At 44.8% G+C, this 15,144-nt stretch overlaps 1 protein-coding gene across 3 annotated transcripts in view; it reads right to left on the minus strand.

Moving 5' to 3' along the window:
- The window catches only part of FLVCR2 (FLVCR choline and putative heme transporter 2), a 50,657-nt gene that overhangs the window by 11,796 nt on the left and 23,717 nt on the right, over positions 1-15,144 (minus strand). For 2 of the 3 annotated variants that reach the window (XR_014563490.1, XM_083735479.1), the window contains exons 4-9: positions 12,932-12,999; positions 12,128-12,231; positions 5,543-5,653; positions 4,772-4,877; positions 4,358-4,469; positions 3,443-3,498 (exon numbers count right to left, since the gene is read on the minus strand). Coding sequence is in view for 2 of the 3 variants with exons in the window: in XM_083735479.1 (XP_083591605.1) it covers positions 3,443-3,498; positions 4,358-4,469; positions 4,772-4,877; positions 5,543-5,653; positions 12,128-12,231; positions 12,932-12,999 (557 nt within the window). In the remaining variant the exon portion in view is untranslated. Of the gene's footprint in view, positions 1-561; positions 656-3,442; positions 3,499-4,357; positions 4,470-4,771; positions 4,878-5,542; positions 5,654-12,127; positions 12,232-12,931; positions 13,000-15,144 lie in introns of all 3 variants that reach the window. The other variant, XM_083735478.1, reaches the window with a different exon arrangement.

Raw genomic sequence — 15,144 nt, forward strand, 5'->3', positions numbered from 1 at the left:
AAAATAATCTAGCACTTTATTGCACCCAGCCCCCTCCCCACCATGTTTTTACCCGTTCTTGTTTTGACTGTTTCAGAATTCAGCCCAGCATTAAGAAATTCATTACTGCCTCTTCACCAACAAACTTGAGAATGGTGAGCAATAAATATGTGAGCACACATTTTCAACAAGGGGAAGGTAAGGTTTAAGGAAAGATAGATAGTCAGATGAAGCATATTCAAGCATGTACTTAGCGGCGACATGAAGGTCTCTTCAGGAAAAAGCGTAGAATTAACATTGCAAAGCAAAGTGCTTTGAGAATTGCAATAGTTATTTTACACAAAAAGGCACCAATCCAGTGGCTGTTCTAACTGGAGGACTTAACATTCCCTTTGACAATTGCTTGGTGGGTGATCAAATTTGCATCATAAGCCGAATCCAGCATGCTGGATCCAGTGAGTGTGCTTTTCCCCACACCAAACCCTTTCTCTACACATTTTGGCCCTGCAACATGCCATTGGTTTGGTGCCAGTGCCATCTCACAGAAAGAGTTGTATAAGCAGGTTAGTATGATTCTCCTACCTTAGTCTGAGAATTACTGATCAGGGATGGGAAATGATGGGATTAAGGTACAATGTCCATAATTCATTATCTGACAGTTACTGCCCTGGAGTCTCTGTAACAACAGCCATATGTCACAATCCCAAAGAGGGGCAGAATTAAAACAAAAACAGGAGGCACAGACAGACAGACAAACAGACAGACAGACAGACAGACAGGGAATCATGATGGAATAAGCTGGTGAAACTCCGCAGAACTGAAAGCAAGTGAGACTTTTGATCACTAAAACTTCCACAGAATGTTCAGCTTTATAAGCCCTGTACTCATTCCAAGGCACAGGAGATCTGATTAACCTAATCCCTGAAGAATTATGTAGTCTCAATGTTAAATAAATTCATTTATTTTAGCTTACTTCTCTTCTGCCAATTTGTTTCACTTTAAGTAAGGAGGCTCCAAATGTTCACATTAGCATTTTGGGGTCTGAAAGTTATATATTAATGTGGAGCAATGTGTCCCCCCCTTAAAATAAAATAAAAACCAGTTGCATATTTCTCACTTTTACTTGTGATTCTTCTCAAAACCACTGTGCTCCACCTCTCTGTCGTTTCTTCAGCACCATGTTTTTCCTCCTTTTTTACAATGTTATCCCTAGCAATCAGGGACCATGCAGCAAACATGATGGTGCTACAATGCTGTGTCATTAATCAAATTTGGTACTATCAGAACATCACTGGAAAGTAAACAAAGCCAATTCTGAAATAGGTCATTTGTAGGTCATTTTATTATTGTGAGCCACCCTGGGCTCCCTTTGGAAAGAAAGAATAAATGAAAGAATAAATGAATTCAAAGTGAAAACAATGCTTTCCACATCACATTACCTTTCCACATTACCCTGGGCAAAGGAACACATCAGTAGCCTGAGCGGGTGCCACAGAGAGAGGAGCATTGATACCATTGCTGCCTGGGCTGCTGCCAAGCAAAGCATGCTATAGCACAGACGTGGGGAACCTCTGGCCCTCCAGATGTTGCTGAACTATCATTCCCATCATCACTGGTCATTGGACATGTTTGCTGGGGCTGATGGGAGCTGTATTCAGCAATATTTGGAAAGTAAAATTCCCCCCACTACTGTTGCAGTCACTCCTTCTCCTGGTAAGACAGCGATGACACATTTTGAGATACCCTCCCCACCCCCAAAGAAAAACAAAAATCAGGATAACAATGTGAATTAAAGGAAACTCCTCTCTTTTGGCTTAGTCCTATTTGTAACTCCACAATTCAGAATCCAAGACCAGAATCTTCATTATATATTGCAGAATCCTTCATTTACCCAATTCAGCATGACCTGATTCAGAATTAGAATTGCCCTTTTTTCTCCCTGGTAGAGATTCTGTCCCTTTTAACAACTGCGTAACAAGCAAGTCATTCCTATCCTGTATCCCAGGAAAAGGTTCAGTTGCTGAATTCTTGCCTGCCACGCAGCTGTCTAGAGCACAGGTACTCTGTCAGAAAAACAGTTCAGTGCATACGCTAAATATTTCAATATTTGGCTTTACACAGAAGAATCACATAACTGTCACTGTATCGAGTGCAGGGAGCTTAAACATTAGGGAGTTATTTGAAATTTGTTAGTTTTGTTTGCCTTTTCAAGAACTGTCTTCTGATGAAGATTTAAAACATAATGATGACCCAAGTTGTACTAAATATGTCTGTTCTGCAGTATTGAGTACAGGTAACTTGCAACTCCCGTGCATTTAACTTGTGTTTTACACACCTGGCAAAAAAAAAAAAAAAAGAGGGCAGAAAGGAGGGGAAAAACTTTGGCAATCCCCCCCTCCCCCGCCTTTGAACCCAATGTATTTTGACCATGTGTGTTCTTGGCTTTACTCACTATGCCCAGAATGTAACCCCAGGGTAAGTTGAGAGTCACCTGTACTACTGTGCGTCTGCTACGAAACTTTGCCAAAGATATATGCCTGATACAAAAATCAAATAGTCAGAATATAGACAACAAAAGTAGCAAGGAGAACTTTGGAGGAAAAGCTTATGGAAAGCAGAAATGCCCATCTGGTTCCTGTGCCCAAGGGTCAACTTACAGGCACAGTATCTTAGAGATGGAAAGGATCAGTAGCCCATTCCTCAGCTGAAAGGTAGGATCACCCACCCATCGGACAGTGTGCCCAGTGACACCTTTACACTGTGAGCACCATCACATCCACCCTCTATCTCGTTGCACTGTCCCATGGACTGCATAAGCCCATCTAGTCCCTGCAGGGCTCTTATTATGTTCTCAGAAACAATTATCAGGGATGCTGGGAGTTGCAGTCCAGCAACATCTGGTTCCCTAGTCCTAAATGAATTTAAGATAAGCCAGAGCAGCTCCCTGCTAGAGCCTCCATCATCCCTCCCAATCTGCTCTGGAGGGTCCGCCAACACTCACTGGATTTGGGGAACCCTCCATGGCACATTTTGGGGCACATAGTGGGCAGGTAGGAGAGTAGTTTCAGTGTGCACAAGTGAAGTCCATTGTGCGAGTAGGACACCACCCCTGGATATTACCCATGATCTTTCACCTTTCTTTAAGCAGCTGTATTTGCATTTACTTAAGGTTACAAACAGCCTAACACTGGTCTGGCTAGTGCACCAGATGTATGCCCTCAAACAGAGAGATTGCCAGCATGTCTCTCTCAGTACTCGCAGCTGGTCCCAGGCACATGCCACACTTTCTCCTGGAGGAAAATCCAACTGCATTCAACCATTAACAACCCAAACCTGGCACAGCTGAGGCAGCAACAATACTCCCTCAAGCTGGCACAGTTATTCATCATGATAATAGCAAAGGAGGCTCACAGGTGGGGACGGTTGGCCATAAGCTACCAGCATAAATATATGATTTACTCACAGTCTGTTCATCGCGCAGGTTGGCCTGCTGTCTCCGGAGATCTGCTTTGATGAAAGCTGGGGTATTAGAGGAAGAGAAAACAGAGCCAGGAAGTCACTGTGTGTTGACCATAAGCAGCTCTTCACAGAGCAATGGAGCTCAAGGCAGGGCGATATGAAGAACATGGCTTACGATTCAGAAAGCACAACTGAAGTAGGGAACAGGGTCTGTCCTCTCCATGGTGGAAAATAAATTATTTTTAAATCTTAGAACATCTATTCCACTCCACTTCTTAGCCACCCAAACAGGTCCCCAAGGCAGCTTCCAGATTAAAAGCACAATAACACAATAAAAACACAACAGAATATTAATTCAATTATTAAAACAGCAGCATGGAAGGACACAAAACAACTGGGTTGGCATAAACAGGGCTATTGGAGAAAGAGGATTTTCTTTGCATTTTAATGAGAAAGGTACCTAATGCTCACTTCCTGAACGTACATGCAAACTGAAACACAGCTATTTTACTTGCAAAATTGTGTATGTGAGTCAAAACTGCATACAAAAAAAAAGTGTTTGTTAGGAGAAATTTTCACTCAAAGGCATCTCAGCCTTTTGGCTAAGAAACCATCCTCTATTTTTTAAGACGCTTATGAATTATCATGAGGATTAAAATAATAATAATAATAATGATGATGATGATGTTGATGATGAAATGCTACAGAAATGTGTACTGAGTTTAAGACTGAAAGAGAAAATAACTGGAAGAACCAAATTTGACAGATTTGCCATCCCTAGGTTAAAAATAACCAATCAAAGTGATTCAACATTACAGTCCTACCCTAAACCTCAGTACTTTAAGCTGGGGTAGCAATACAAGAGTTGTAGGAAGCAGCAGCTGAAAAAGGTTTGACAATGATTGGAAAGTGTAGTTACCAGTTATAACAGTGCCGACAAACAGGAAGCTGCAGAGGAAGAGGTTTCCTGCTTGAGTTCCAAAATGTTCAAAGATCTGTGCTTGGCTAATGGTGAAAATTATTCCAAATATCTGAAACAAGATCAAACAAGAGTTACAACGAAACTGAAGAAAGCTACTGCAGCATAGTCCGGTCACACTGCTACACCTAGCACACTGGCAAAGCTAAGCAGGGTCCAGTATGGTTTCAAACTGGATGGGAGACCATGTGTTGAGATTCCTGCACTGGAAAGTGTTCAGGGTCCCTTCCAACTCCACAATTCTATGATACCACCTTGAAGAGCTGGATTCATCAACAGAATTCCTGTGCAACAGCAATGCCAAGCTAAGAAGTGAGTCTGTTTACCTGCTATATTTTCGGAGCAAGCACTCACCTGTGCAGCTACATTAAGGAGGCCTGATGATGTCCCTTCCGATTCTGGGTATGTCAGTTCTGCCGCAAATTCAAAGCCCAGTGGTAGGTACCCAGTCATGAAGAAACTGCCAGGAAAGATTGGCGGGGAGGAAAGCATCAGCAGCTGCAACGTTTGGGCCATACAGTTTCAAAGTGAGGGTGCTTCTACAAGCCCCACTTCAGTCTCAAAGGCATAACCCTATTTGCTTCCCCATGGCCAGGAGCAGCTGGTGGCGCAGAGCAGGATGGCATAGCTTACCTTGCTTCCTGTTAGTTACTGCTGGTAACCAAGAGGGGAGGGAGTGAGGCTGCAGGGAAGTCAGTGCAGTGCAGACACAGCAGCAGAAGTGTCTGATTGGCCGTGCGGCAGCACCTGCACTGCACCAACCTCCCAGATGCCTCGCCTCTTTACTGTCAGCAACCTCCACATTGGGAAGCCAAGTCAACAACAGCACCCCACCCCACCAGCAGCTGTTGCCCATAGCATTTCATTTGACCACGCTCTGCAATGCAAGATGTTCATGGTCAGCAGAGACATGAAAGGATATGATGGCTGCTATGCATATCCCAGAGTTCTCACTTTGCCTGGGTATCCATTCTTTGTGGTACTTTCTTACTCTTCACTCCACTGGAGAGAGAAAGAAGAGACATCTTCATCTCCATGTCAAGGCAGCTGCCAAATGCCTTCAGAGTGAAACTCCTTCAAAGAAGAGAAAATTCACCCTGGGTGTGAGAGGAGAAGCAAACTTACCCCAGCACACCTGCTGTCACAAAGACCACCCAGATATGGCCTAGGTCCAGAGTAAACGTGAAAACCACCATGCCCACAAATGACATGATGTAAACCAACAGAGTTGTCTGCCTGTAACAAACAAAACCACAATCAGAATTAAGCTACTGCTCTTACGCTGTATTCAATGTTTTTAAATTGGGATTTCATTACATTTTAACTAAAATTAAGTTCTATTGTGGGGGGGGGACCCCAATAAAAAAACAAATTAATCCGACAGCCTGACAATATTCATCTTTGCATGCAAGAAAGTTGCAGGGGCTCCTCAATCTACAGCCAGGCCAGCAAATGTCTCCTAACAGCAACAGACCAAAGGAGGTAATGCAATCAGACCTAGAACTCGTGGACAACCAAGGAAGCTTAGTGCTGAAAGATCCAGGATGGCTAATAAAATACAGTCATACCTTGGTTGTCAAACACCCTGGAACTTCGACATTTTGGCTCCTGAACAATCAAAACCCAGAAGTGACTGTTCCGGTTTTTGAACATTCTTTTGGAAGCCGAACATCCAATGGGGCTTCCGCAGCTTCCGATTGGCTGCAGGAACTTCCTGCAGCCAATCAGAAGCCGTGATTTGGAAGTCAAACGCTTTGGAAGTCGAACTGATTCCGTTCAACAACCAAGGTACGACTGTACTTAATTCACGCTACGTGTAGTTAAACTATGGGACTCGATGGGCAAATAGCCTGATCCAGCAGGCTCTTCTTAAGTTCTTAGCTCTAGAAAGTGGCAGGCCAGTCCCACCTAATTAGGCAGTGTGAAGTGGCCACCTCAGGTGTCAGGTAATAGCACCAAGTTGTTGGAACACAGATCTACGTGGTGTGCACAACCTGCCTCACACCTCCTAGGCTACCTTGCTGCCCTCAGTTTCAGTGGAGGAGGTGTCTCCTCACCAGGGCTGAAGTAAAATTCAAGCACCAGAACATTTTGTGTCTGTACATGGAATGGAGGAGATACGCCATACTCTCCTTCACCTCAGGCAGCAAAATGTATTGACCTGGCCCTAGAAAGAGACTGTGGGCCTCATAGTGGTATATCTAGAATGTCACTTTTTAATTTCTGTAATTAAATTAAACACAGGGTATCCTACACAGATGCTGGTAAGAACCAATAGGTATAGGAAACTGGAGAAATTAACAAGGCCAGTTAGTGAAGCTGACACTCGGCTTATTTCTTGAGAAGCTTTCACTAGTATGCAGGGATTAAAGTAGAGAGCACAGTCAGGAAAGCAGGGAAATCAAAGGACAACTTGAGGATATAAAAAGCACATGGAAATCACTCTCTGCTGCATTTGCCTAGGAAATTAATCTACAGCCGCTCTGAAGGAGATGGCAGCTAGTTTTATGCAAGAGCAGAGGTAGAATGTGGGTCCTGCAATAGTCCCCTGAACTTTGCACTGCATCTTACTGCATTGTTAAGCTATCTACCTCAGTCAGAGAGACAGGGAAAAGAGCCTCATGCATGAGCCTGCACCAGCTTCCCTGAATTTCCTGAAAACCCCCCACTGCAGTGTTATGTCACTGTAGGGACAACAAAATGGTGGCTGCTAGTTCTCATAGGAGGAGCACTGCTGCCGCCACCATCACTCCTCTTGCCCTCCTTGTCGTCCTCCTCTGCCAGAAGTAGGGCCCTGCCAATATCTCCTACTCCCCATTTCTTACATCTGTAATTCAAAAGTTGTCAAGTCCTGCTCTACCTCTTGTGTAAAATAGTAAGACTTCCCATTGCTCAGGGACCAGTGAGAAAGCCTGACCTGGAATATTTTCTAAAGGTCAAGGAGCATCTGCTACTGCTTGGAAGAGGCTTCTGTAGCTGCTCTCAACATGAAATGGCTGAGGTCCCTAAGGTCACCAGCTTCTGACTTATAGCTTGGCAGAGTCCAGACAAATGCTCACATGTGGTATTGTGTGATACTGCGGTTGAATAAAAAGGATGGGGGTGGCGCTGTGGGTTAAACCACAGAGCCTAGGACTTGCCGATAGGAAGGACGGCAGTTCGAATCCCCGCGATAGGGCGAGCTCCTGTTGTTCGATTCCTGCTCCTGCCAACCTAGCAGTTCGAAAGCACGTCAAAGTGCAAGTAGATAAATAGGTACCGCTCCAGCGGGAAGGTAAACGGCATTTCCGTGTGCTGCTCTGGTTCTCCAGAAGCGGTTTAGTCATGCTGGCCACATGACCCAGAAGCTGTACACCGGCTCCCTCGGCCAGTAAAGCGAGATGAGCACCGCAACCCCAGAGTCAGCCACGACTGGACCTAATGGTCTGGGGTCCCTTTACCTTTACCTTAAAAAGGTAACAAGCTTTCTGTTCCCAGCAGCGAACAGCATGGCGGGGCTGTACCCCTCCCCTGACCTCTGGCTGGTGTGTTGCTGCATTATCCTGAGATGGGGAGGAGTACAGTGGCAGCAAGGTTGGCATGGTGCAAGTGCACTGGTGGAGCCAATCTAGTATTCCTGGTGGTGCATTTGGGAAGTCTGATTCACGCTCCTCACCCTCTCCCTCATTGTATGTGACAACATCTCAGTTGGACAGAGGTGGGCAGCACAGCCCCGGGCTGCTGGCTATACGTTTGCCAGAGAGAAGGGGGGTTTGTAATGGCCTCTTGCTTTTGGACACTCGCCCATGTAACCTGTCAGGATTGAAGCCTTCAATCAACCAAGAAAGGTCTCCCTGCTTCTCCCAACTACTGGCCCTTTAATTGGTCATTTTTTCAACTAGCAAGACCTGGGGGACCTTTACTAACTGAAAGCTCTAATCCTAAATAAACTTCCTTAGAAGTAAGTCCACTGAACTGAATGGGACTTCCTTCTGGGTAAATATCTTGTTCATGATGATGGACACCGTGCAATTGTACAGCCATCTTATTGTCTGTACCATGGTCTTTTGTACATGCTACTAGACAGGAAACAACATACAATCACTTCCTGCATCATTTTTGAAGCATATTTATCAGGAACGGCAGAGCTTTGAAGCTGATCCAAGCTACTTTACAGTATTAAAGTAAGAACAGGAGTGAGAGCTTCAGTACGCTTGCTAGGTATTCCTTGGGTGGAGCAGGGATGGTGAGAGACATTTTACACACAGATTTCTAGGATCTCCCTGGATTTCTTTAAAAAATCTGCTAGGGAACAGGGAGGGATGTACTTTAATATGGGAAAAGGACAAGAGAGGCTGAGACTGAGTCATCCAAACCGAGTTAGCACTCTAAGTTTGCTATTAAAGGGAGTGAGATTAAGGGCAGTCACGATTTGCATTCTACTTCTAGTCAACTGGAGCAATAACTCAGCAGGGCTGCTAAAGTACAGAGTTACTGTTTACAGTGGTAGGAGGTATATATAAGTTCAGTGATTACAGTTCTGCGTTGGCTCAGAGATCTATCCTTAAGGCTTAATGGGAGGGCAGCCTGCTATTTTCAGAGCAAACATGCACAGAACAACAAGAAGCTGCCAAGCTGTTATATCAGGGATAACCAGGATACAGTAAAATTGTATCCATCTTGCTTCACTCTGAAAAAGCACTCTCTGTCAGTACCCTGCATTCCAGAGAATGGCTTGGCAGGAGGGATGGGTACCTTTCCCAGTTATATAAAGGGCAAATCAGCAACAGTTGCCGTACATCACCCCTGTCAAGCTAAAAGAAAAGGAAAAAATAACGCCCTGCTATTTGGTTTCAGCCGAAAGAGAGCGTCACAGAAACCCTTACCAGCATGATCTAATTGGTCATGCAACTTCTCAAAAGCTTCCTTCTCAAATGATAATAATAATTTTAAAAACCCCTTCCTGTACTTTAGGGGATTTATAGCATTTGTGCTTGTGTGTGCATGGATTAATTCTTATCCATAAGTGGTAAAAACGGCAAGAGGCTTTGCAGGATCCTTGTTAAATCAGATGAGAAGAAACATATCACTCCCTAGCAGCTAAATTCACCCAAAATAATTCATTTTACTCACCTCTGTTTCAGGGTAGTCCTACATGTTACTGTGGGAAGCAGGCTGACCCCCCCCCCAGGAAGTGATAGTTGAACCCTTAGCCGATAAATATTTACAAATTTCACATCTTTGCTTTGGCAGCTAAGAAGCTCCAGTCCAGTTATGTTAATGCATCATACTTTATGCTGTTGATTTTCATGCTGCAGACTTTTATGCTGTAGATGTTACTGGTAATGTTGTGCGATTTTAGAGGAATCCCTTTGTTGTCCATTGTGAAGGCCTTTGGCTACATACAATAAACTGATTGATTGATACTGAGGGAAGCATAAACCAAGGGTTCACCTCACTGCGCTAAAGTGAGGGCGAGGGAGGTATCTGCAGGGGAGAAGGGTTTATCCTTCCCCCGAAAGTCTATTATTTGCCAAAATAATAATGCTTCCTTCCTCCTCCACACACTTATCTTCTTCACTTGTTCTTTCTGTCATCCCAGCTTAACTACGTATAGAGCCTCTATAGAGAAAGCATGATGTTAAGCAGTGCTAAAAACTAGCCGTTAGGGGCTGCTGTTTAAGACAGAAAGCCCTTTGACGGAGATTTCCATGCAGTGGCACAGCTGCCTTCTGGGAAGTATAAATCAGCAAGTATAAATCAGCCTGGAGCAGGCCTGGATTGAGTCACACCACCAGGGTCACAACACTTGTGAGGATATAGGAAGTATCCTTATACAGGGTCACTGAATTATGGTATATGCAGCTAGGTGGACAGTGACAACTCTGTGCCGCACATTGGGTGTTTTTTTTTTTAATTACCTTTAGAAATACTTAAAGCAATTTATGAAACCCAGATATTTAAGGACTGTTTGAACACACCACAGTGGCAGAAAATTAAAAGTTTTTGTCCCTAGGTACCAAACTTTCAATAGCTCTAGCTTTGCAAAACAGAAAACAGCCCTGACAACCCGCAGCCTTCTGCAAAATTCCTACTTCCTAGCTCTTCACCACTCAACTTTTCAATTCCAGTCCATTACAGTGGTACCTTGGGTTACAGACGCTTCATGTTACAGACTCTGCATGTGTAAGAACCTGCCAGACCCAGAACCTACCTCTTCAGATAGGCTATAGCACTAGACAGATTTCCCTGGATAAGGAAATGGAAGCAGTACAGTGGTACCTCAGGTTACATACGCTTCAGGTTACATACACTTCAGGTTACAGACTCTGCTAACCCAGAAATAGTACTTCGGGTTAAGAACTTTGCTTCAGTATGAGAACAGAAATCATGCTCCGCCAGCACGGCAGCAGCAGGAGGCCCCATTAGCTAAAGTGGTGCTTCAGGTTAAGAACAGTTTCAGGTTAAGAACGGACCTCCGGAATGAATTAAGTACTTAACCCGAGGTACCACTGTATTAACCTCTCCTGCATCCTGAAGAGTGCTTTGAGATCTGTCTTTGCTCTTAGTTTTCCTCACAATACTTTGTTTGTGGGCGCACTCACTCACTTTCATTGCCTTATCACAGAAAATCTTCCTGCTGAGGTAAGGCATTTGTTTTATCAGATAAAAACTTGTATCGCTTCAGTTTTTATTATATTAGTGGTTGGCTTTAATTGCTGTGAGCTGCCTTGAGTGGTGTGAAGGCACCAGAAAAGCAGGAAACACATTTTTATGTAACTGAACACATTTGCAGGGGAGAATCAGTGGCCGGGGGGGGGGGGGGGGGAGTTAAGCATCCCTACCTCCTGCCCAGCAATTGTTCCTTGTGTCATCACACATATGCCAAGAAAGCATCTAATCTGGACCTAAGAGGAATATTGTGGTGCATCTCAATTCCCCTTTACTCTAGCTACCCACCTCTCTTTCCCTAGAAACACATTCAAAAAGTTATAGACATATCTTAGGAAGTAAATCAATGCAATATCTTAGGGATGCTACACATTTAAACCAGCCTTTCTACAATATGAGGGACGTGGGTGGTGCTGTGGGTTAAACCACAGAGCCTAGGACTTGCCGCTCAGAAGGTCAGTGGTTCGAATCCCCACGACGGGGTGAGCTCCCGTTGCTCGGTCCCTGCTCCTGCCAACCTAGCAGTTCGAAAGCACATCAAAGTGCAAGTAGATAAATAGGTACCACTCCAGCAGGAAGGTAAACGGTGTTTCTGTGCGCTGCTCTGGTTTGCCAGAAGTGGCGTAGTCATGCTAGCCACATGACCCGGAAGCTGTACATCAGCTACCTCGGCCAGTAAAGCGAGATGAGCGCCACAACCCCAGAGTTGGCCACGACTGGACCTAATGGTCAGGGGTCACTTTACCTTTACTTCTACAATATATAAAAATGCTCTTGGACCTCTTGGCAAGCCTTTACTCCAAACTGTGATCCCCGCATCTTCCTCCTACCAAGCTTTTTAAAAATAAACAAAATGCTATACTTTCTGTTAGTCTCTCCAATGCACAGTTCATTTAGCTAGGACAAGCAAAGCCCCACACCGCAAACAGTGGATGTCACAGGCGCATGTGCCAAGGATTTCAGCCAAATAGTTCCAAAGCTCTTCCAAAGCAGGAAGCAGCTCCTGCAGAGTTTCCTCCTATACTTACCCGCTGAATAGGGGTGGTATAAAGGACTTACTTGTATGTTTTGGTTCTGTCCAACCAGAGGCCAGTGATCAAAGCTCCAACCATGCCAGCCACGACAATGGTGAGGCCAATTCGACCAGCGTTCAGCTGCTCATCCTGCATCAGCAACACACAAATGCACAGAGCAGTTTGCTTTCAAGCACGCAAACAGCTGGAGGGACAACAGGAGACCTCGGGGTGGAACCAAGAGCACTGAAAACCGATGTGGTACGCAGGACCCAGGGGGTAGGCTGGGACCAGAGAGACCCTGCTCAAGGCTCCTCTCCAGCAGTGAGGCTCACTAGGTGAGAATCTTCCTTCAGGCAATGGAATGAGAACCTGCTCCAGCCTGAGGACCACATACTCACATGCACAATTTCCCAAGGGCAGCATGCCAATGATTAAAGAGGCATGGACTAGGGAGAATCTCGAGGCATTATCAGCACGACTAGGCTTTGAAGACACTGTTGGGAGGTGGTATTATATTCCTAATCCACACGCGTACACAAAATCAGGAGTGTTTCTCCCATGCACAAGGCTTAAAATGACATTCTGCTTGGAATATATATGCGTGAAATCTGCCTTGATTTTTCGAATGTCTCTCTTCCTTTTCCCCTTGAGCATCAGAAAACGACTGAGCGCTCACATACATGGAATTAAGAGGCTCAGAAATGATTTCAGCCTCGTGTTCTCAGGCTCTCGCCTTCGTTCTTCATTCTAAGGCTCCCCTAGAACAGAGGATCACAGGCATCTATTATGCAGCAAGGGCCAGTGTCCTGAAGGGGAAGCCATGACAGCTGAACAGAACGTCACTTACCTTATAGTGGCTGATCACCATGCGGGTGAGTAGGGTTGAGAGAGCATAGAAGCAGCCTGTGTTTAAACCTGGAAGGTAGATAACAAGACAGCAAATTCATAGCGTGCCCTGGATTATGAGACAAACAGCAGCACTGCCAGGTCTCAACCACAAAATCCAGTGGGGTCAAATCTAAATCGGGGTTTGAACCCTTGTTAAAGTCTGGATGAACACACATAGACCAACTTTGTTGTCTTCGCAATCTTGATACTAATCTTCAGGTATTTCCTGAACACACACAACACCCTTTCCTCTTCCTGCAATTGTACACTTGAGTTTATTTATTGGGACAGGGGGGAATTTAAGAAATACAGTACTGAAATGCAGGCGCACAGATGGGACAATGACTAGAAGAGGGCATTACTTTGGAACAAGCATCATTCAGTCACATCAAAGCCGTTGTCTCATTAGCCAGGTAGGAGCCGGAGGGAGGGTAGAGATAATGAAAAAAAACCCAGAGCACAGGTGAGAGGGATGCAGTACACAGGGATGCAGTCTGCAACTCCTCTTTCACAATTTTCTAGAGGAGACCATCTGAATAACTTGGCACAGCCTTTGATGTACACTTTTACGGCAGCCCAGCTCTCCCCACAAGCCCAGCCGCTGCCGCTGTCACCATTCATACTTCTAAAATAGTGTGGTGCTTCTTCACAGCTCCATCAATGTCTCTAGCGGAGCCTTTCGCTGCGTTTCAGTTTCCGTGTTTAACGGGAAGGAGACAAATGAGCTGTTTCAACATCCCCAAAGCACAATGCAGCAGTTTGGATTCCTAAAGGGGACTTGTCAGAACAATAACGAAATGCACAAAGTGCACAGATTCATCACTGGCCTCTGCCCACAGTAGAATTAATTGCTGCAGACACAGCAGTGATTTCTAAACCTTTCATCGCTATCGATCCTTTTCTTTAAAGTTAGGACCTGATTTGTACGATCAGGTCCAAGAGATCAGTGACAGTTCACTGCCCTTCTGCTCAGTGTGGTCGGTAATATCAATCATCATCACCATCATCATCTCAGTAGGATGGACTGCTAGTTTGACCACACTTACAATGAATCCAAATTCTGCCAGCCGTGCTGTGGCAAAAACAACACACTGCAGAATATTTAACATGGCCATACAGGACGCAGAATGGAAAGCCTGCTATTTACAAAAGGGCGATAAACCACACAGAAGGAAGTCAAGAACTCCCAGTCGAGAGACATGACAGTGAACTTTGAATACTCCTGTCTTCTTCAGGAGGAAGGCCGATTGCAATCACTCTGGCACACTCTTCAAACAATCAGCAAGCCAACCACCGAGGAAGTGATAAGGCAGGCAAGATGCTGACAGCACACATTCCAGGGGACCATCTGACCCTGAGCATAGGCAGCAGCACACCTTGACCTTTGTGCTACACTGTTTTGACAGAGAAATGGGATGCATTGAAGGATATGCTTAAGGCCAATAACACAGTCTTGGCGGGGTGGAGGGTGGGGGAACTGGTAGAAGTCAGGAACTTGCAAGGACTCTGGAATTCATTTCATGTCATTTGTACAAATAAAACCACATCCTTTCTCTTGTCACAAGACCACAGCATCACAAGATTTTAGTGTGACCTTATAGAGAAGCATGCAGAGCCCTACTTGTTACAGCTGTCATTGCTGTAAAAGAAACAACCACACACACACACCCAAACCAATGCATGACTTCACTGAAAAGCTTCATGATAAATTTGGAAGCCAAAAGGAATGTCCTATTAATTTGTATGAGAAAATGAATGCCTGGCTAACTGCTCATTAGAGAAAGTTTTGTCATCTCCCTTTCTCCCCTAGTGCTTTTTGTTTGTTTGTTTGAATCTTATTAGAGTTTGAACCATTGGCAGAGTCTTGGGAAAGGGTGGAAAAAATTGCTTGTGGAGGCCAGGTGAAGCCCCCGAACTGAGAGTTGGCTATCCCTGTTCCAGGAATGCTACTGCTACACCTACCTGCTCCCTGTCACAGTTTAATCCAAAGCAAGATTCACCCCCCACAATTCCCCCCCACACACACCTAGCAACATTTAAGTCCAATGTAGCCACAGCAGTGCAGCTGTGGAATGATTATCTGGAGGGAGGGAAATAAGTGACACCCTGCCTCTATATAGTCCAAGATATACAAAATATTTGGTAGTTTTGGATGTTTTCAACCTGCTTATC

Source organism: Podarcis gaigeae (assembly GCF_964106915.1).
Source record: "Podarcis gaigeae genome assembly, chromosome: 1".
NCBI classification, from domain to species: Eukaryota; Metazoa; Chordata; class Lepidosauria; order Squamata; family Lacertidae; genus Podarcis; species Podarcis gaigeae.